General features: G+C 39.6%; 1 protein-coding gene across 5 annotated transcripts in view; it reads left to right on the top strand.

Annotated features, from left to right (window-relative positions):
• Nucleotides 1-22,516, top strand: part of CSNK1G1 (casein kinase 1 gamma 1) — a 145,096-nt gene that overhangs the window by 96,298 nt on the left and 26,282 nt on the right. For all 5 annotated transcript variants that reach the window (XM_065872150.1, XM_065872152.1, XM_065872151.1 and 2 more), the window contains 2 exons: nucleotides 16,344-16,495; nucleotides 18,035-18,269. In XM_065872150.1, coding sequence (XP_065728222.1) covers nucleotides 16,344-16,495; nucleotides 18,035-18,269 — 387 coding nt within the window. The remainder of the gene's footprint in view (nucleotides 1-16,343; nucleotides 16,496-18,034; nucleotides 18,270-22,516) is intronic.

The following is a 22,516-nucleotide window of genomic DNA, read 5'->3' as shown; positions in this document are numbered from 1 at the left end:
GTTCTTTTAGCTTTATTATCCAATATGGATTTGAGAGATGAGATACTAAAGGGATAAATGAGTTAAATGTCAATTTGAATATTATGATTGGAAAACAGTTGAAATATTGAAGATATTGAAAACAGTTCTAGGCAGATAGTAAAAAATGTTAGAGAATAAGTTGCTGGGGCCCATCTATGTTTGTCATGTCTTCTGTATTGAGGCACCATTAACTATAGGAGCTTCGTAGCCTAATTTGAGTATAGAGGCTTTGTTCAAAATTCTAAGATAATTCTCAGAACACCATATTTCAGTTCAGTTAGCTGCTGGGATAACCTAAAAATCAGTCAATAACTAGACCACCACCAGCTGTCACAGATCATACCTCACATCTATATACTAGTTTATAGGTATCCTATTTAAAATTCTAGGATTTCGGGACTTCCCTGGGGCGCAGTGGTTAAGAATCCACCTGCCAATGCAGGGTACACAGGTTCAGTCCCTGGTCCAGGAAGATCCCACATGCCGTGGAGCAACTAAGCCCGTGCTTCACATCTACTGAGCCTGCACTCTAGAGCCCACGAACCACAACTGCTGAATACCACGAGCCTAGAGCCCGTGCTTCGCAAAAGAGAAGCCACCGCAATGCGAAGGCCACAATGAAGAGTAGCCCCCGCTCGCTGCAACTAGAGAAAGCCCGCACGCAGCAACGAAGATCCAACGCAGCCAAAAAATATATAAATAAATAAAATGCTAGGATTTCAAGGGTGACAGTTTTTCTAAGGAAACCAACTGTTAAATACAGCATAGTCTTATTTGAGGTTAGGAGCTGAAGTTGGCACACAGGTGAAAATCACACATAATCAGAGTCAGCCTTGAAAAATCTCTCAAATTGCCCGTGGCGTGTAGAGTGTAGTCTGACTGGATTTGTGTATATGATCGTACTCAGTAAATATGCATGGTAAGGACGTTTAGTATGTACAGTGCTGCAGAATTCATGTAATAAGGTATGCATCTTCAAAATATGGTAGTTTTTTTTATTTCTTAAACTTTTTTTTTGGCCAAGCATATATCATGAAATTTAAGTAAGTGGATTTGATGCTTACGCCATTCCATGTCTCACTCTTTTTGCTAATTTTTATGAAAGACTTGACCTAGTACTATGTTAGCTGTTTGCCTCTCTGTTTTCTATCTGTAAGCTCCCTAAGGAGAGCGTCTGTGTCTTACTTTGTTTTTTCTTCTCTCCCTAAAGCATCTAGTGTAGTGTCTTGCACATAGTGTTTAGGAAGTGATGGTTATAGAAGAGCAAGAGGAACAGTTATGTGTGTGTATTGGTAAACACCATTTGATTACAAAGGACAGAATCTATTCCAATTAGCTATGATTCTAAAGGAGAATTTACTGAAAAATCATAGGGACATATCATGGAACCAAGGAAGGAAATATACAGGTCTGACTAGGGATTGAAACAAAGCACTTAGAAAGCCTCTAGGAACCAAAACAGCTGCTCTTTGTCCCTGGCTTTCTGTCTAACTCTTCTGGACTCTGACACTGTATTTGACCCTCCTTCTGCTTAGGGTCATAAAATCTTATGCCTTGGCTTCTGTTAGCCCTCTTCATCTGCTATGTGTTACCAGCCTTCTCTGCATCTCCTTACATTTGGTGGAAAAAAGTGTTTTATGCAGCCCTTCTCCATTTAAGCACCAGCAGAGATTGACTGGAGTCCTGTATCTCAGTTGCGAGCTCTGGCACTTCACTGGTCGTCCAGTGGTTAAGACTCCACGCTTCCAATGCAGAGGGCACAGATTTGATCCCAGGTCGGGGAACTAAGATCCCGCATGCCGCATGGCGTGGCCAAAAAACATGCAAGTTCCTAGGAAAGAGACCAGCTGACTTAGCTTGGAACAGCCTTCCAGTTCTGGCCCCAATGCTGTGATAAGGATGCGCAGGATCACGTGGACTCCACCGCTCGGCATAGAGCACGTTCTCTAAGAATGTGGCTTAAGAACTGGGAGAAGACAGCTGACAGTGTGACAAGAAAATGGTGGACTCACAGACCATACTTTTCTTTCTCTTCATGTAACCGTTGCCAGAAAGCAAAACATTTTGCCTTAAGACAGTTCAGCATCTTGAGATTCTCAAAGTGGGGAGTAGAGCCTGAAAACAACTGTGTGATGTCCTAGCAAAGGGTAGTGAGTACTCCCAGAAAAAGAACTCCCTCTTTCACGCTGATTGTGCCTGTGTTTATTGTACTTATCATACGCTTGTTGGGAAAGAATAATCTTAAGAGAAAAATCTGCTTTGGGCCTGTGTTAAGAGAGACAGAGCTTCTCATACTTAGAAGAGTCTGGAATGATGAATTTAAAGCCATTTCTGCCAAACTTTCACCCTTTGAAGGACCTGCTCCTTTCAGCATGAGTGGCATATTTGAAATAAATAAACATTAGGGCAACAGCAGAAGCCTCATATTAAAAACAAACAAAAAGGGTTTCCCTGGTGGTGCAGTGGTTGAGAGTCCGCCTGCTGATGCAGGGGACACGGGTTCGTGCCCCAGTCCGGGAAGATCCCACATGCCGCGGAGCAGTTGGGCCCGTGAGCCATGGCCGCTGAGCCTGCGCGTCCAGAGCCTGTGCTCCGCAACGGGAGAGGCCACAACAGTGAGAGGCCCGCGTACCGCAAAAACAAACAAAGAAACAAAAAAACCAAAGAAGTTAAAGTCCTGTCCACTGGGTAAAGGACGAGGAGTATATTTGGATATACTTTGCAGAAGGAACAGCACCAGTGTCACTGTTGTTCCTCTCAGGGAGAAGAACCTAAATATGAAAGTGTGCTTGGGTTGGTGAGTCAGTAGCAAGAGCCCATTATGGGTATATGAAAACCATCTCTGTCTTGAAACAGACTCACAGACATAGAGAACAGACTTGTGGCTGCCAAAGGGGAGGGGGTGTGGGGGAGGGATGGATTGGGAGTTTGGGATTAGAAGATGCAAACTAGTTTGTATAGGATGGATAAACACAAGGTCGTACTGTATAACACAGGGAACTATATTCAATATCCTATGATAAACCATAACAGAAAAGAATATAAAAAGAATGTATGTATATGTATAACTGAATCACTTTGCTGTACAGCCAAAATTAACACAACATTGTAAACCAACTATACTTCAATCTTAAAAAAAAGCTCTGGGGGACTTCTCTGGTGGCGCAGTGGTTAAGAATCTGCCTGCCAATGCAAGGGACACGGGTTCGAGCCCTGGTCCGGGAAGATCCCACATGCCGCGGAGCAACCAAGCCCATGCGCCACAGCTACTGAAGCCCATGTGCCTAGAGCCCGTGCTCCGCAACAAGAGAAGCCACCGCAATGAGAAGCCCGTGCACTGCAATGAAGAGTAGACCCCACTCGCCACAACTAGAGAAAGCTCGCTCACAGCAACGAAGACCCAACGCAGCCAAATAAATTAAAAACAAAAACAAAACTCTGTCTTACAGTATATGGAGCAAACTTCAGACAAGGGAAAGTGTGTTGTGCTTTTCATCTTTTCCTCTTAAAGAGTGTGTGTGCATGTGTGTACATTTCCAAATCTACCTACCTTGTCCAGAAAACATTTTAAAAGGACATTTAAATGCTTCTATTGATTTCACAGCATAAATCCAATCTGTAGCAAACTACTGAGCACGTGAAATGTGGCTAATCTGAATGTGCTCTAAGTATAAAATACACACTGGGGGCTTCCCTTGTGGCACAGTGGTTAAGAATCTGCCTGCCAACGCAGGGCCACGGGTTCAAGCCCTGGTCCAGGAAGATCCCACATGCTACAGAGCAACTAAGCCCGTGTGCTACAACTACTGAGCTTGTGCTCTAGAGCCTGCGAGCCACAACTACTGAAGCCCGCGTGCACAGAGCCTGTGAAGCCACCACAATGAGAAGCCCGCGCACTGCAACAAAGAGTAGCCCTCGCTTGCTACACCTAGAGAAAGCCCGCATGCAGCAACAAAGACCCAATGCAGCCAAAAATAAATAAAATAAAAGTAAATTTAAAATACACACTGAATTGCAAAGATTTAGTATGCCAAAAAGGGATGTAAAATATCTCAATAATTTCTTTTAAATTCTTATTGAAGTATAGTTGCTTTACAATGTTTTGTTAATTTCTGCTGTACAGCAAAGTGGATCAGTTATACATATACACATATCCACTCTTTTTAAGATTTCCTTCCCATTTAGGTCACCACAGAGCATTGAGTAGAGTTCCCTGTGCTATACAGTAGTTTTTCATTAGTTATCTATTATATATATAGTAGTGTATATATGTCAGTCCCAATCTCCCAATTCATCCCCCCTTTCCTCGTTGGTAACCGTAAGTTTGTTTCCTACATCTGTGACTCTATTTCTGTTTTGGAATCTCAATAATTTTTAAATTGATTACATGTTGAGGTGATGATATGTTAGATATGAGTTTAATAAAATGTTATTAAACTTAATTTTACCTGTTTCTTTTTACTTTTAGAATGTGATTTCTAGAAAATTTTAGATTAAATCCATGGTTGTCATTCATGGCTTGCATTATATTTCTATTAGTGCTGTTATAAGGCAATGCTAAGGTCCTAGTGTATACTTAGTTCTGTTATTAAAGATGTACTAAGGCAATATGGGTGTATAATACTCAGATAAAATCCTTATTTTTCCTTTTCTTCATTCTTTTGATCTTTTTATTTACTCAGATATCTATCTCTGCCTTTTCAACTTTGTTAATGGCCTTTGCCATAATTTTTAGAGACATTTGCTTAACTAGTAGGTGGTTCAGAATTTAAAGAAACTCCAGGTGAGAGTAAAATAGTCTTAGTTTTTGTAATTTCGGAGAGCTGTTACCCTGCTTTTGCCGCTGTGCTTTGAGCTACCTGTATGCTTGCTGGTCCCTCAGCCTGCAAGATTATTCCCTCCCTCTCCCCACACTCCAGCCTAATCGGCTCTTAACCATCCTTCAAGACTCAGCCTATAACCCCCGCTTTCTGTGAAGCTGTCCCCAATCCCTTCAGTCAAGGTTATATGCTTCTCTTTATTGTTCCCTTGGCACTCTATTCTCAGTTGTGATGTTTGATGAATGGACAAACTGGCCACCAGACATTTTAAACTTAAATGAATTTGAAACTGGAAGCAGGGACATTGCAGCACTTATTCCTTAGATTAAGTGAAAATCAGCAAGATAAGTAAGTTCACTTTGCCTCCTTGGAAGTCTTCATGCCTCCTTGGAAATCTTCATGCCTCCTCAGTGACCAGAATTATAAGGTCATCTCAAATTTTCCACCAAGTCACATCTGTTCTGACTGGAGAGGTGTTTGGGTGAAGGCTCAGATGAGGAAAGAATGGCAGGCTATAGCATCTGTTCCATTGACCAGTTCTGTGGCAATCCAGTTAACCTCTACTTTCCCATTCAGAAAATGAGGGTGACACTTGGTACTTTACTCTTCCATGACTATTTTGACGCTTAAGGAAGGGTATTAAGTATTAAGAGAGTTCAATAATAGGGGACACTCTGCTTCTGTGCTGTGATTAGACTGTATGCTTTAGTGGGTTTGTTTTTCAATCAGGAGACTTCTGGGAAAAATTTGTTAAATGGGTCCAAAGTTAATGAAAACATATGCTTATCTGCTTTTTATACTTTCTGTATTAATCTAAACATATGCCAGGTTGCCCTCTGAATTCCTAATGATATGTTTAATTTACTAGGTTTAATTTAAAGATTGGCATTTGTATTAGAAAAATACTACTAATGCACTCCTGATAGAATCTTACCTGTGCCTTTTGTAAGTAAAAAATTACTCTTTCTTTATTACTTGAGTTCATAACCTATCAACATCATCAGTATCTTGCGATTGTCCCTTAGGTTCACACACAGACTATGTTTTACTGAATCTTTATTAAATTGGTTAATCTCCTATGAAAGTAATGTGACTCAGTAGTCCTCGCTGCCACTCTAGATGTCCGTGGACTTCAGGGTGCAGATAGGTATATGTGGTATAGTAAAAGAGGCTGGGGGACTTCCCTGGCGGTCCAATGGTTAAGACTCTGTGCTTCCAATGCAGGGGGCGCAGGGTTCAATCCCTAGTGGGGGAACTAAGATCCCACATGCTGCACAGCACGGGCAAAAAGAAGAGAGCCTGAAACTTGGAGGCGGAAGTGGGGTTTTAGGTCTTGGCTATTACCACTGAGCAAGTCACTTCAAATGAATTTCCTTACCCGTAAAATGAGAATAGTAATTCCTATATGTACTTGTTAGGATTAAATGGGAAGGCCTATGTAAAAACACTTCATAAACTGTAAAGCAGTTTATGGCCAATAGACTTTTGTGATGCAAGTATGCTTTGAGTGGAAATTTCTTATTGTAGTGTTGAACAAATAATGGGGGAGGAAGGATTCTCCTGACTTTGAAATATCAATGATAATTTTGACAAAAACCTAGGAGACTCCTCCAAACATGCTGCTGCTGGCTACGTGTAAGAGAAGAGGTAACCTAGTGCTGGGGCTTTGAGAAGAATGAGTCAAGGCAGCTTCTGAAAACATTTTTAAATACTCTATGGGCCTGGATACTTAAGTAATAGGACGGTAGTACTAAATGTGAAAAGAGGCCCAGCACTGGAAACAGACCAGGGACCAGAGAGGATTTAGAACTGGCAATGTGGCAACATATACTAAAATGTTAAATGTGCATGACCCTTGACTCAGCGTTTCCTCTTCAAGGAATCTACCCTCAAGATGCATTTGTATTCATGCCTCAAAATGTAGGCACAAGGATTTTTTTTGCAGTGTTGTATGCATATCTGTCTAGACACATTGCATTTTCAAATGATAGAGTTCAAGCTCACTTAATTGAGGGAGTGGGGGTTGGGGAGAGAATTTCTTGGCTCACGGGACTAAGAAGTCCAGGATTCTCACCTCAGGCCAGCCAGATCCAGGACCCACATTGTCCTTGGTCCTCAGGTTTGTGGTAGACTTGTCTGTCTGCTTCTCTCAGCTCTGCTTTCTCTGTGTTGGTTTCATTCTCAGATAAGTAGTCTACCTGTTCTCATGTGGTTTTCTCTGGTAGCTTCAGGCTAAGCTCCTTTCAGTTTAGTGATCGAGGGGGACGAAAATCGCTCCTCCTTCTCTATAGTTTCAAAAAGGCCCAGAGTTGACTCTCATTGTACCGACATAGTTCAAGCTCCTATCCTTGACGCAGTTCCCCAGGGCAGGAGGATAGAATCCTCTAATTAATCTGGCTTGAGTCATATCCTTGGGGTGGCAGTGCGAAATGGCTTGATCCCACTTTAACCACATGTAGTAACAATGAAGAAATGGTGCTTTCCTGCTGGAAGAGTAAGATGTTATCAGAAGAAGGAAGAAAGGATGCGTGTCAGGCAAAAGCAATAGCTGTTCACTATAATGTCTATTTCTAATAACAAATATACAGATATAACCTAAATGTCCATCAGTACAGGAAAACTTAAATGTGATACATCATAGGGGGAGATATGATGTAACTTTTAAAGTGAATGATGTGCATACATGTGTTGACAAGGAAAAATGTCCATTATATAATATTAAATTACAAATGAAGTTGCAGAAAAGTATTTTTAATTATGTGTATCATCTATTATGGATATGAATACTTTATATTCATATGTTTCTGTACTGCTTTTGGTTTGCTATTGTATTTATTTAAAATTAGTATATATCACATTTATAATTTAAAAAAGTAATGTCCCAGGTGGCCCCCATTCCAGATAAGGAACTGGAATTGACAAATCAAGAACTATAGAGATGGACTTCCCTGGTGGCACAGTGGTTAAGAATCCGCCTGCCAATGCAGGGGACATGGGTTCGAGCCCTGGTCCAGGAAGATCCCACATGCCGCAGAGCAACAAAGCCTGTGCGCCACAACTACTGAGCCTGTGCTCTAGAGCCCGTGAGCCACAATTGCTGAGCCCGTGCACCACAACTACTGAAGGCTGCGGCACCAAGAGCCCGTGCTCCGCAACAAAAGAAGCTACCGCCATGAGAAGCCTGCACACCGCAACGAAGAGTAGCCCCCACTCGCTGCAACTAGAGAAAACCCACGCAAAGCAATGAAGACCCAACGCAGCCTAAAATAAAATAAAATAAATAAATAATAAATTAATTAATTAAAAAAAAACTATAGAGAGATGGACAGATGATGCAAAAACTGTAAAATAGTATTCAGGTAACTGATATAAAAATATCGGGACTTTCCTGGTGGCGCAGTGGTTAAGAATCTACCTGCCAATGCAGGGGACACAGGTTCAAGCTCTGATCCGGGAAGGTCCCACAGGCCGCAGAGCAGTTAAGCCCAAATGCCACAACTACTGAGCCTGCTCTCTAGAGCCCACGAGGCACAACTACCAGCCCATGTGCCACAACTACTAAAGTTCTCGGGCCTAGAGCCCGTGCTGTGCAACAAGAGAAGCCACTGCTATAAGAAGCCCGCGCACTGCAGTGAAGAGTAGCCCCTGCTCGCTGCAGCTAGAGAAAGCCCGTGGGCAGCACCGAAGACCCATCACAGCCAAAAATAAATATTGGGAACCAAGGAGGTGGGTAGGACAGATTAACCAGATTAATCTGCCTGTGTAGTAGGGTGGCAGATTTATATCCTGGAAGGATAATGGTAACCAAAAAGGCATGTGGTTTGGAAGAAGTGGGGTAGGGAGCACAGGCAATAACTTTGGCAACCACATGAATGAAAGGGAAGAAGAACGAAGGCGGAGAATGTTGGCAGCTTAGTATAGCGACGTGAGCAGTGATTCTGGAGTTGAGAGGTCTGGTTGTGTTACTTGGGCACCCTGTCAGCTAGGAAAGGTCACACAATGTCTCTCAGGGTCTCTATCTCATACGTAAAATATAGTCATTAGTATTTTCCCTGTTTTGTTCATAGGATGACTGTGAAATTGAAGTGAGATGGAAAAGGGCTATGTATGTAAAGAAAAGACCATATAATTCCAAGTTAGACAGGACCAAAATAAAGAATGTGTCTAAAAATGGAGTGGGAGAAGAAAAAGATAGGAAGATGTCATCAGACTTCCTTTGCACATTAGACAACTTAGATGGCTAATTTCGTTGGTCATTTAATCTATTTGGATGGGCAGGTGCTTTATTGAGAGATAGGAAGACGTTTACATTTGTTTGTGTGTATGTTTTTCAGTACTATTAACTAAAATGAATAATTATAAATAGTTCACCTGCATGTGGGAACAGCAGAGACATAACTGCACATACCATATACAACCATCATGGAAGAAAATACACAGAAGAAAGTCCATGTAGAAATACTACAACTCTGAATTACTTGGAATCTTCATATTGGTGGCTTACCCAACAGAACTTCTTAAATATCATTCCCATGAAATCCAAATAAGAACTACTCAGAAATATCAATTGTGTCAGCATTCCCACACATTTAAAATCTGATTAATTTGTTTTGCTCTGTGTATATTAGCATTTTGAGGTTTAAATATTGTGTGTTCCAAATAGAAAACTCAAGTCAATTTCACTGAATTGTATTTATTTATTTACTTAGTACTTATTCTGCCCTTATCTGCCATGTGCTTGGACTGGTGCTAGGCACCGATATACAAACATAATTAACACATAGTGGTCACTGCCTTCAAACAGCCTCCTCTTAGTTCATAGGGAAGGCAGATACATGGACAAAGAAAGTGTAATGGGAGTGGGGCAGGATTGTCAGGAAGAGGTTCACTGTACTTTGAATAATCTCATTTTTTTTCTTCTTATTCTTTCTAAATGCCTGCTATAGCTTTCTTTTTAGTTGTTATTGTTCAGGTGTGTGTTAAGAAGAATTGATCCTCTCTCAGCTTTTGAAGCTCAGTAGACAGTCTGTCTGTATAACTTTTTTTTTTTTTTTTCCCTTGGCTGTGTTGGGTCTTGCTGTGTGCAGGCTTTTTCTAGTTGTGGTGAGCGGAGGCTACTCTTCGTTCTGGTGTGCAGGCTTCTCATTGTCGTGGCTTCTCTTGTTGCGGAGCACAGGCTCTAGGCGTGCAGGCTTCAGTAGCTGTGGCACGTGGGCTCAGTAGTTGTGGCTCGCGGGCTGTAGAGCTCAGGCTCAGTAGTTGTGACGCATGGGCTTAGTTGCTCCACAGCATGTGGGATCTTCCCGGGCCAGGGCTCGAACCCATGTCCCCTGCATTGGCAGGAGGATTCTTAACCACTGCACCACCAGGGAGACCCTGTCTATATAACTTAATCACAGGGACAAAGTGGTAAAATTTCAGAGATTGGTTTTTTTTTTTTATCCTACAAATTTACCAGTTCTGAGCTGAGTTGTTAGTCTTTTGGAGAAGAGAAAGGATCCCCTACCCTTCAATCCCACCCCCAGTACACAACACACTTTTAAAACATTTTTTATCTTTGATGCTATCTGCTGCAGAAGAAATATGTCTTATCTTGGACTTTCTTTCCTGACTCCTTTGGATAAACAAAACTTTGAACCTGCTTTGAGGCTTAAGGCCTTTGTAATTATGTGTGTATGTAATAGAGAAACTGTAAAAGCTCAATTTCTCTGGCTCGGAAATGTGAGATTATTCCTCTGCTCTGCCTTTCCTCACCTTCTCTTCTCCCACCATACAAATTTGAGCTCATGTTAGGAGCATATGTCTGGTGATATTCCAGTTCCCAAGAGGCCAGTGAACAAGACAGTAGTAAAACATTTTTCATTATAGGTAAGGCAAAGTAATCCTGATTCTTTAATTTTGGGTCTAGCTGTTTCTGTTATTAAATCAGCAGTTTAGTTGAAGTAGATTCATATGTTGAACTGGTTCTTATTGTAAAAAGCCATTTTTTTCAGTCAGAGAAATGAGAGGGATTCTGTTCTTTTTTTAAAAGAGAAACAAACACATGTATTGTCTCATATTTTTGTAATAATGCATTGTTTTTATAGAGTTATTTTCTGAGTTTTAAAGCCTATGCTTTCATTTTCCCCTTTCACTTCTTCCTATGGAATATTATCATGTTTGTCTGCCTATTCTTTCTGCTTTCTAGTTAAGTGGACTTATTTAATATTATTATTATTACCCCTGGTGATAATTCCCTGTGTGTCAGTAATTCCCTGACCTCTCATAAACACTAAGGAACATCCAGTAGCTGTGCTAAAAGCCACTACCATTGATGGGACCAAGGACAGCTTAACTTTGGAGAAAAACTCTCCTCTTTTCTTTAAAAATTAAAAAGCAAACTGTATAAATAAAAGAAGGGAATTGCCAAGGTCATTATGTCCTTAAAGGTTTTTTCCTAAAGCCCTGACTTTAGAAGACAGTCATCATCAGCATATACTTATTTTTTCATAGAAATATTTATATGATGTTATTTTTTTACATCCAGGTATTGATGTAGGTATGGGACTTATTTGAGTTTGCTTCACATCTAGGTAATTTAGTTTTTCAAAAATAATGAAAGGCTAATTATTAGGCAATAATGTGATCAAATTACCAAAAGCTTCAAGGTGGTTCTATTTCAGTTCTCAGCCTGATGTGTATTTAAAAATATCTCTACTTAGAGTAGTTACTGTTCATAATACATTATGGAATCTTTTTAGGTAACAGCTTGGATGATAAAGAAGCCGTTACCCTTGATTTGGTGTGTTTAACCCAAGTTAAATTTATGACAGACTGAAAATTAGCTGTAGTGTTATACATCTCGCTTCCTGTTCTGTGCAATTTGATATATGTGTGGGCCATATGTCCAGCAGGAGTTATAAGAATATGTTATTGATGGATGGAAAAGCTGTTTCATAGTTCCCTGTGAAAATATACACTGTAACTTGTACAGTGTGTATAGAACCTTGCAGTTTTGGTTTATGAGAGATTTAACCTGTGGCTAAAGGTAATATAATGAAATCTGTTGGAAACCCTTCAGAAGAGGAGAATTTGGAATCTACTTCTTTAATTTTCAAGCTTTTATGCAGTTGACCAATTTAGGAGGGAGACCTTAACTAAGTGCTTTTATTTTCAGAGCAGATGAGAGATTATAACAGTACCTTAGTTTCTGAAATACCATGGATCAAAGAATTCAGTGCATATCTACATTGCCTACTTCCCCCACTTCATTGCCTTTACCTCAAAATTATTTGCAGGAAGTACCTTGTTTTCAGCATGTTTATTGCATTTAAGACTGCCCTCATCCCCAGTCTTATTAAAGGAGTTCCACCATAATGTTGATTAATTTAAAATTTCCTAAACAATGGATTAGCGATGGCTCTGCAAAAGTAGTGTGAAACATAATATACAGGATTTCTCATTTAAATACAGCCCAGATGATAAATCATTACTGTACAGTAATCTCTGACCAAAGAGGCAGACTTTCTTAGTGGGCCTGTGTCTGTGTTGTTCACCACCGGCACTGGCCAGTTTTGGGGCAATCATGTGTGAAACCAGACACAGATTGGAACTTGTGTGGGCATCTTTATCTGTACAGACAGTTCTAATAAATTAAGGCCACATCTCCCAAAGAGACTTCTATAGTCAGCAGCACATTTTCTGTAATACCTAAGAAACTCTAAACAGGTCTTTCAAATAGCCTTAAAATGATTCCTTTCAGTAGGTGTTGAGTCCAGTTGTTCTGATGTGAGAGAACTTCTGAAACAGATTAGTCTGTCAGTGTTTTCTGAGTCTTCATAGTATATTAGCCATAAAGCAAAGCAATGCCCTTTATTTCTACCCTCTGGGTTGCACTTCTGGATCACCTGTGGAGCTATGCTTACATCCACTACTAGAAATTCTGGTTTGGTAGGTTTGAAGTAAAGTCACTGTATCTGTTTTCTAAAGTTTTGGCGATATTTCTAATAGACACACTTTCAGTTGAGTACCACTACCAGTTACCACTACAAGCTACATTTGAATTTGTACTATGCATATTTTATATAACATGAAGACAAGTTTCATTCATACTGGTGCTATGGCTTTACAAAGAGGAACCTAGAAGGTAGCTAGAAGGAAATCCTAGCTATAATCAGAATTTTGGATTTAAAAGAGAACCAGTCTAGGGACTTCCCTGGCAATCCAGTGGTTAAGACTCTACGCTTCCACTGTAGGGGGTGAGGTTTCGATCCCTTGTCAGGGAACTAAGGTCCCACATGCCACGTGGCGTGGCCAAAAAATAAAAAATAAAAGAGAACCAGTCTAAACCTCTCCTCTTTACAGATGAAAAGGAGCAAAGAGGTGAAAGAATTTTCAGAGTTGGTAGCAGAACCAAATCCATGACTCTGACTTGAGCTCTTTCTACACTAGCATCTTGGACCTAGTCCATCTTTGAGAAAAGCCTCAAGGCCACTCAGTAATCTAGAAATTGTCTTGAGCATCCCAAAGGCCAACAGAGTATTGTGAGATTCAGAGTATTTAATAAAAGGAGCAATAATGCAGCCAGCAGGAACTCCTCGCATCTTTGAAGTTACTAGGCAGGAGTTACGAGTGACATTACTCACAGTTAAAAATTATAGACATCACCCAGAAAGCTTTTGTGACTTTTTTGTAAACATGGAAATTTCTGACAAGAGATGCCTAGATTTGGTACCGAAGATTGTCAAGAACAAGATGACCATCTGTCTTATTTTTAAACTGATCCTTAAGTATTGGCAGCAGGTCTAGAAAATTATGCCAATATTATATTTCTACACAGGTCTGACTTTTAGCTTGTACTTCAGAAGGATATTGTGCCTAGATTTGCAATTTAACCAAGTAAAGGAATAGTATGTTTATTAATTAGGCTTAGATTTGGTTGTTAAAAAGAAAAATCCAAATAACAGTAGTTCAGTCAGGTAGAGATTGATTTTTCTTTTTTTTTTAAAGCTACATGAGATATATATATATATTTCAAATTTATTATTTATTTTGGCTGCACTGGGTCTTAGTTGTGGCACATGGGATCTTTAATTGTGGCATGCATGCAGGATCTATTTCCCCGACCAGGGATCGAACCTGGGCCCCCTGCATTGGGAGCCCGGAGTCTTACCCACTGGACCACAAGGAAGTCCCAGATTGATTTTTCTTTTGGATTAAAATAGTCCAGAGGGAAGGGAAGCCCAACATTAGTGTGGTTGCTTCATAGCTGTCAGGGATGGGTTCTTCTAATTTTGCTCCATCCATCTTGGTACTATGTTAAATCTTCAAGGTATCTGATGGTTCTAGATGGCTTCTGGAGCTTCAGTCATCTCAAAGGGGCATACCTCCAACTTGAGTCAGCTCCCTTTTTTTTTTTTTTGAGTCAGCTCCCTTGAAAGAACTTTCCTAGAACCACCCTATCCAACAATTTCTGCTTCCATCTCACTGGTCATTCCTATTATCGAGGGAGACTGGGAAGTTATAACTGGGCGAGTTGCTAGTCACAATAATTAGAAATTTTGTTGTTAAGAAAGGAGGGAATGGATATTGAGCAGGTAACCAACAGATCTGCCACACCTGTTTTGAAGAGTATAATTTTTATATTAGGAAAATCAAATTTTAGTCACATCAAAAACTATTATATAGGATATAAAATTTTAAAGATCTCCAAACTACAATCTCCCATGTATCTGATTAATAAAAGCAATAAATCTCTATGGTACTGTTCTGCTTTGGATTTCTCAGTAGAACTCATTGGGAACAGCTGTTAGGTTTTATATATTTTAAATGAACTGAAGAAGGAGTTCTTCAAAACAACAGTAGAAAAAAAGATAAATTCAACTCTGTTTCCTTTTGGAGATAGGGAGAATCAAAACAAGCACAAGGACAATTCAGAGTATACTATATGAAATGGTATGAGACAGGAATGAGCCTATTAAACACTAAGAAAGAAGTTGTTTAGTATTTAGATGGAATAGGATAGACTATTGCAACACATGAAATAAACACATAATCATAGCAATGAATCATACAGATTCCAGATATACAAGACCTGTGCTGGAGAGAAGGATGGGCACATTGGGTTAAAGTTCTAAGTATTAGACATTGTCTTAATCCAGTTGGGCTGCTGTAACAAAATACTACAGACTGAGTGGCTTATAAACACAGAAATTTATTTCTCACAGTTCCAGAGGCTGGAAGTCCAAGATCATGATACCAGCATGGTCAGGTTCTGGTGAAGGCCCTCGTCTGGGTTGCAGACTGCTGACTTCCTACTGTGTTCTCACATGGCTGAAGGGGCTAGGGAGCTCTGTGGGGTCTCTTTTTTAAGGGCATTAATCCCATTCATGAAGGCCCTGCCCTCATGATCTCACCTCCCAAAGGCCCACACCTCTTAAAACCATCACACTGGGCATTAGGTTTTCAACATGCGAATTTTGGAGGGACACAAACATTCAGATTACAGTAGATATAATTACCTCTGCCTGTACCATATCTGTACAAATAAAATGCGAAGATGGAGAGAATTTTGTTGTCTAAAAAACTTACAGACAGGAGCAAGCAGTAATCTGCAGTGTGTACAACTGTAGACCGTGGTGTACATAAGTGTATTAAGATGGAAGTGTTCTCACTCTGTAAGACCAGATTTTTAAAGTTCTGAAGTCTCATTCATACCTACAGCTCACATGGTGCCATTTAGCACATATTTACTGAGTGCCTCATATTTACAATACACTTTAAGGAGGAAATTCATTCACAAGTTGCCACGTGGGTGAGAAAGTCTAGATTTTGGCTTCTTATAACTATGAATTTCAAATCTGGGGAAAACCCAGCTTTGTATTTTTATTCCTTTTCCTTTCATAATTACTTATCAGTAACCAAACCCAGTCTGTTGACTTTGCTCCAACTGATAGAAAACAGGAAACTCCAGAGACTCCCTATGAGAAAAGGACCAGGCTGCATCCTCTGTGACCTCAGCCCTTCGGTCTGAGCTCTCCTCAGAGCAACAGTTGGAAACAGTTCCATCTCCTTGTGGCTTTGGTAGTAAGCATAGGGAGTGCAAATGAAACCAGGTAATGCAACAAGGTGTGTTAGCCTGGCCTTTGAGCTCATGAGCCATCTTTTGAACCTTTTATGCTAGTGCGCTTTTGGGCATCCTTGGGGGAGAATAGTTTACGCTCTGATCCAGCAGTGGATCAGGGACCATTCTGTGTCCTACATAGCAGTGGAAATGCCTTTGGCACTCTGGTATTAAATAACTGCTTATTTGAACATATTGTGCAATGGCTTAGCCTTTCCCACACATTACTAGTTCCCTTTGAAGCTGTTGTGCTCAGTTTGAGCTCTCCAGTAGGGACTATGAAAGAAAACAAAAATCTCACAAGTTATATTTCCTTTTTATCTACTTAGTGCTGTTGCAGCTATCTCATATTTTGGTTTTTGTGTCCCTCACTCTGCACCCTATTTTCCCTCTGCTTTCAGGTGAAGGTCTCCCACAGGTGTATTACTTTGGACCATGTGGGAAATACAATGCCATGGTGCTGGAGCTTCTTGGCCCTAGCTTGGAGGACTTGTTTGATCTCTGTGACCGAACTTTTACTTTGAAGACTGTGTTAATGATAGCCATTCAGTTGGTAAGTTGGCATTGCCATTCTGCAGAAGGATAGGCGGGGCGGGTCTCCCAGCCACATCCTTGTGTCCCTGTTGGTGATTTACTAGCTGTAGTGACACCTAGTGAATGCACACTTACTGGCTTGGTGGCATTCTAGGAAGCTGGCTGGGGCAAAAAGGGTTAATCCCGAGAAGTCGCACTGCATTTGCTGTTTGCTCTATTTTAAGAATTTGCACCTTGGAGCAATACTCTGACCTTGACTGAAGTGGAAATTTATTTAGGGAGAAAGAGGATGATTAGGAAAAATTGTACAAATGCAAGTAACTTCTTTGTTGTTTTATTTATAGGTTTTAAACACATGACTGTAAAATTTTGTCATGTCCTCCCTCTCTCCTTACCATCGCATCCAAGAAAAGATTGGAGATGTAACCCACTGCCCTAAAATCAGATTCTGAAGTTGTGTGACCAAGTACCTGCCTTAGTTCTCTTGCCTCTAGTTCTCACAGAGACTGAGACAGCTGAAGAGGCAGCTTTCTCAGCTCCTACCAAATTACACACTAGTACCACTTTAAGGAACAGTTAAGACAGTTCCTTTGAGAACTTTGTCATCCCCTAAGCAGAAGGATGTCTTTATTGGTCTGAAATGGTGATGGTCTCACCCAGTTTAAAGACTTGGAAATGTTAGAAAATTGATCTTGACTTTTGAGTCAAAAATTCAAATGCTCATGCTTCCCTTTCTATACTAAGTAGAAAAGCTTTGAAGATAGAAGTGAACTTAATGAAATTTGAATAATTTTATGATTATTATTTTGGGCTATGTTTACTTTCTCATAAAACCTATACTCCTACCTCCGCTGTTAGTTAGCTCTGTGATATCAGTCCAGTATTAACTTCTCTGGGCCTCACTTCCCTTATTTCTGCAACAGAGAGACAGAGTATAGGAAGGTGTGGCCAGGAGGTGAATGTGGCAGTGACACCTGTCTTCAAAGGCCACCAACGTATTCTGATTTCCTGCCTGGGAGTAATTCTTGCCTCTCAAATGCTTACTTTCTGAAGTAACATAAAAACACTAACTCTATTCATCATTTGCAAATCGTTGCATAACGAAGTAAAACTGTGTATTATCATTTTAGATGAACTGTACTATCCTTCTCTCTCTCTTTTTTTAAATTTTTATTTATTTGACTGCACAATATCTTAGTTGTGGCAGGCGGGGTCCTTAGTTGTGGCATGCGAACTCTTAGTTGAGGCACGCATGTGGGATCTAGTTCCCTGACCAGGGATTGAACCCAGGCCCCCCTGCATTGGGAGCATGGAGTCTTAACCACTGCGCCACCAGGGAAGTTCCTATCCTTCTCTCTTTTATCTTGATATTTGTCATATATGTATTTGTATCAGGAAATATATTCTGGTTTACAAGAGTAAAGTGGCTCTGGGTGGTGAAGAAATGAGTTTTATTTTAATTTCAAAGCTTTGGGCTGATAAAAGAAAACGTTCTGATATATTTTTACAGTAAACTTCTTTAGAGTAGTATTTCTATCATTGTTTTTCTCTCTTTCAGCTTTCCCGAATGGAATATGTGCACTCAAAGAATCTCATTTACCGAGATGTCAAGCCAGAGAACTTCCTGATTGGCCGACAAGGCAATAAGAAAGAGCATGTTATACACATTATAGACTTTGGACTGGCCAAGGAATACATTGACCCTGAAACCAAAAAACATATACCTTATAGGGAGCACAAAAGTTTAACTGGAACTGCAAGATACATGTCTATCAACACGCATCTTGGCAAAGGTGTGTTTCTTTTCAGCTCCATGAAAGCGGCAGGTTGTTAAAACACCTTTTTATTCCCAAAACACTTTTGTACCCATTGTGCATTACAACTTGTGATTCTTATTGCTTCACAGGGTAAGTGATTTTTGTACTTGAGAAATTAAGATGGTAAGTTAGTGACTTTCCTAAGTATCCTGTTGACAACGTAAGGATTTTTCATTCTTTGTTTCCAAATGCTTAGTTTCTCAGAGTGTGGTACTTGAATTATTGAATTAAGATGATAACATTTTAGTAAGTTTAGTGATGAGTTTGATATTTACATACAAATGGCCCCATATATAACCTGAAAAGGACATCAGGCTGATATCTGCTTTGAGGAAGAGTGCTTCACTAAAACATGGACTAGCCTTCTGTTCTCCGTGCATAGTTTCGTGATCATTTTTCAGGGAAAAGCCTATGTCTTATTCAGTGAAAATATATTTGCCTTTCCATGAGTCTTGAATTTTACTCAGGATAGACAATTTGCATAAATATTGCTAAAAGCTGTAGTCTCACTTGTTAGAGGGACTAGTCCAGGGGAGAGTATTTGCGAGGGAAGCCTAAGGAACAGTGAGAAGGCCCAGTCGGTAGGGCCCTGGGCCCTTGTCACTTTCTCCAGGAAAGCTTCCCTTTTTATCTGTTTTATATATTGGGCTTTCATTGGAAGATTATATTTGAAGAAAAGCTTCTAAGGTGGTTGAAAAGATATGTTCGAAAATCACCACCCTAGAGAGTAGACATATAAACAGAATATTAGACTCCTAGACGTAGCTAATTATGTAAGATATTTAAATACTAACAAACAGTTTACACAATAAGTATTTTACACAATAGTACATTAAAGCTAATGTAAATAGCTATAAAGTTGCCTCATCAAGTAAACTGCTCAGATGAGGATTCTAGTATTAGTGAAGAGTAAAAATGACATTATAAAGTGGTATGATACAACCCGAGTTGAAATGAATGCTGTCAGGATTTTTTCGGTAACCACATGGATATTCTCACTTAACATAATAGTTTAAAATTAGGCTGGAAGGTTCTCTGGCACTTATTACTGGTGTCACTTTGGACAAGTTACTTAATCTCCCTGAAACTTACCTGTAAAAATAGAGTAACATTTCACAAGGATGTTTTGCAGGTTGAATGGGTGATAATATAGGTAACATGGGTCTCTTGCATAGGGCTCAGAATTCCCTTCTTCCTTCCTTTTTACAAGGAGATAGAGTGTGTGGTACATAGTAAAGTCATGATTGTTTGGGTTAACTGACAGAGTCTAGAAGTTGTTCTAATTCCTGCCTCCTGGGCTCAGCATTTGTGTTCTGATTTTATTACTCTTGTCAGTAAAGGGAAGACAAAAGATGCATATCCATGTTGTTTGTATAAGGTACAGTGTAACAGTTAAGAAAAAGGGATGTAAATTCTGGCTTTTTCCCTTAAACCTTTGTGGTCCAGTAACCTTCCTTCATCAGCATCAGTTATCTCACCCACCCTGAAAGATGTATGGTAATAGTACTTTATACCATAGGGTTCTGTGAGATAATGCATATAAACTGTTTAGTGCTTGATGATAGTAAAGACTCTATAATGTTAGTTATCATTTATTCAACAAAATATGTTTTAAGCATCTACTGTCATCAGACTCAGGTTCCTTTATCTCTTGATGTAGCCATTTCTGCTGGAACTTTTGAGTGTATCTCCATGCGTGGACTTCCTGAGTTCCAGAGTTTTTTTCAGGTCAGATCCAACCTGTCACCGTATCTGTCTATAATGTCCCTATTACAGAGAATACATATAGGTGGTTGTCACATGCCCTTTAAACTCTGGCCATGATCTCAAACCCAGAGAGGTTTCTGTAGGAACCCTAATCCTATTGGTTTTCAAATGTGTTGCATCCTTTATGTTGTAATGAAGAAAAAGGGAAGTGTATCTTCAAATGACCTGGAAAGAATTGCCTATTAATTTTGTGAGGGCAGAAAACAAGGGAAGCAGCCCCCTAAACCTGGTATTTACTACATTAGATTAGCCACCTTCCCACTGATTAAGTCTGCCCATTTTGTATTCCTTAATGTTTGAAGTTAGGGTGAGGACACTGGGTCACCTGGCCCCTTTCCTTCAACAAAATATATTTGACCTAAAATCAGGGATGTGATGCAAGTAAACCAAGCACATCTTTCTGATTGGTTGAAAAGCAAGCCTTTATGGTATGGAAGAATTTTGTGTCCTCCTGGTCTCACTGGTATTGAAACCTTTTTTCTTTGAAAATGAAATATCCTGCATGAAAAAAAACAAGGGAAATACTGAATTGCAATCTTGAATTGAATGAATGTGGAGTGTTCAAAGAAATGTGGAAATAAAGCATGGCTCTGATTTTCACTCTCATTTTTTTTGAAAGGCCTTTATGATTTAAATTATTGTAGATTATTTTAGAATTTTAGAAATGGAAAATGACTTTTCAGAGTATCTAAATCAACCACTTGTTTTTCAGTTGAGGAAATCGAAGCCCAAAAGGTGACTTGGCCATGCTTAATTTTGTGTGGATTAATAAATTAATAGAAAGGACAGGCCAAGACCTAGATAACCTGACTCAGGAACCATTATTTTTCCTGTTATCCCATATTCCACAGCTTTTCTTCGTGGTTTTAAGTATTTGAAAAGTTACTTTATTACTTATTCCAGTGAGTTTAAATGTGTTTATTATATTTTTTGGTTTTTGATTTTTTTTTAAATCTCATTTTATAACGGCTTTGCTGTGAAGAGAAGCTGGGCTTATTTCTGTAGGGCCGATCAGTCATTGAAAATGTGGAGAGTTTCGCCCTCTAGTGCTCAACTGTCTAAAGTACAACCATTTGTTCCCTGAATTATTTATTACCAAGGGGCCTCCTTACAGGAAGTGGATATAAAAATGGAGAGGCGATGAGTAGGTGTGATATAGTGTGAGAACCTGCAGAGTGTGGTTTCTCTATCTGCCCTGTTTTGTGGGAGGCCTCAACTCACCCTGCTTGTTCTTTCTTTTTTGGTGTATCTTTAGGTTCTGTTAACAAAATCTGTTTTTGTCTGTTGACAAAATCTGTTTCTTTAAGTTCTGTTAACAAAATCTCTTTTTGTTTTCAATTACATATGAAATTTATTGCAAACTTCAGGCAAGCCTTGTAGTCAAAAGCCTCTGATGGCCTTGCTGTTTTGCTTCATTCTTTTTAAGATTATTTCAGTTGCTCTGTATGAGCTCAACTTTATATTATTTATGTCTCTTGTCAGGGTGCCGCCCCTTCCCATTAGTGACCTCATTTCCAAAAACCTCCTTCAAAGTACAATTTAGAAAGTTGCCTTTTCTTTCTTCATCTGCCCTGTAGAGTACTGTGCACTCTTTTTCATGCAAATTTCCTGTAATTGGAGGCGGCAGTTAAATGTGTTGTGCTTTTGTATTTTGGGTTACCTGAGTAGCTTTCCCTTTCTCCCTGACTCTGTTAGGTTTTACTTTCTGCACAAAGAAGACAAAATCAAGTTTAAGATAGCCCCTTATTCTTGCATCTGTCATTTCTTTTGAACTCGATTCTGAAAAATAAACACATGAAATGTCTGAGATAAATTGTAATTGGCAATTAAAAATGGAAGAATGTACTACTTCTATTGTCTGACAGTCAAAGAATGTATAAGATGTTTTCTGAGATGTAGTTACAATTTTTTATTAACTATTCTGCAGTTCTTTACCATCCTTATCTTCCCGATTTAAAGAAAAGAAAGAAAAATCCAGCAACTTGTTTTACATGATAAGCTCTCTGAATGCAGGGATACTGTTTTATGTGCCCACAAAGGGCACCTTAGTAATAAACTTTAAATTTTTCTTTAGGTGGCTATGGGACATGGTACAAATGGGATGGAGCTGAGGATTGTGCCCTGATGTTTGCTTACATTAAACTAAATTTTAAGTGTTAATTTTTATGATGAATAAAAAGCACTAGACATGTATGCTAGGCATTCTGCAGCTTGTGTCTTTGCGGGCCTAGCCAGAATGGACTCTCTTAACAGCCTCAGCTACTCAATCTGCTGCTCACTTTTCGTGTTGGTAACCAAAGAGTAATTGTAGCCCATGTACTAGAAATAACATTTTGTTTAAATTATCTTACTTTCAGGAAGGTGACGGCATAGAGTGAGGAGGGGTGGTTACTCACCATTTGGTGATTTGGACTTGGTTTTAGTTTAGGATTTGCTCTTTTCACTTGATATTTACT

Source organism: Phocoena phocoena, chromosome 2 (genome assembly GCF_963924675.1).
Source record: "Phocoena phocoena chromosome 2, mPhoPho1.1, whole genome shotgun sequence".
NCBI lineage: Eukaryota > Metazoa > Chordata > Mammalia > Artiodactyla > Phocoenidae > Phocoena > Phocoena phocoena.
Note: the sequence above shows the minus strand (reverse complement) of the source record. Positions and strands in the feature narration are given on the sequence as shown.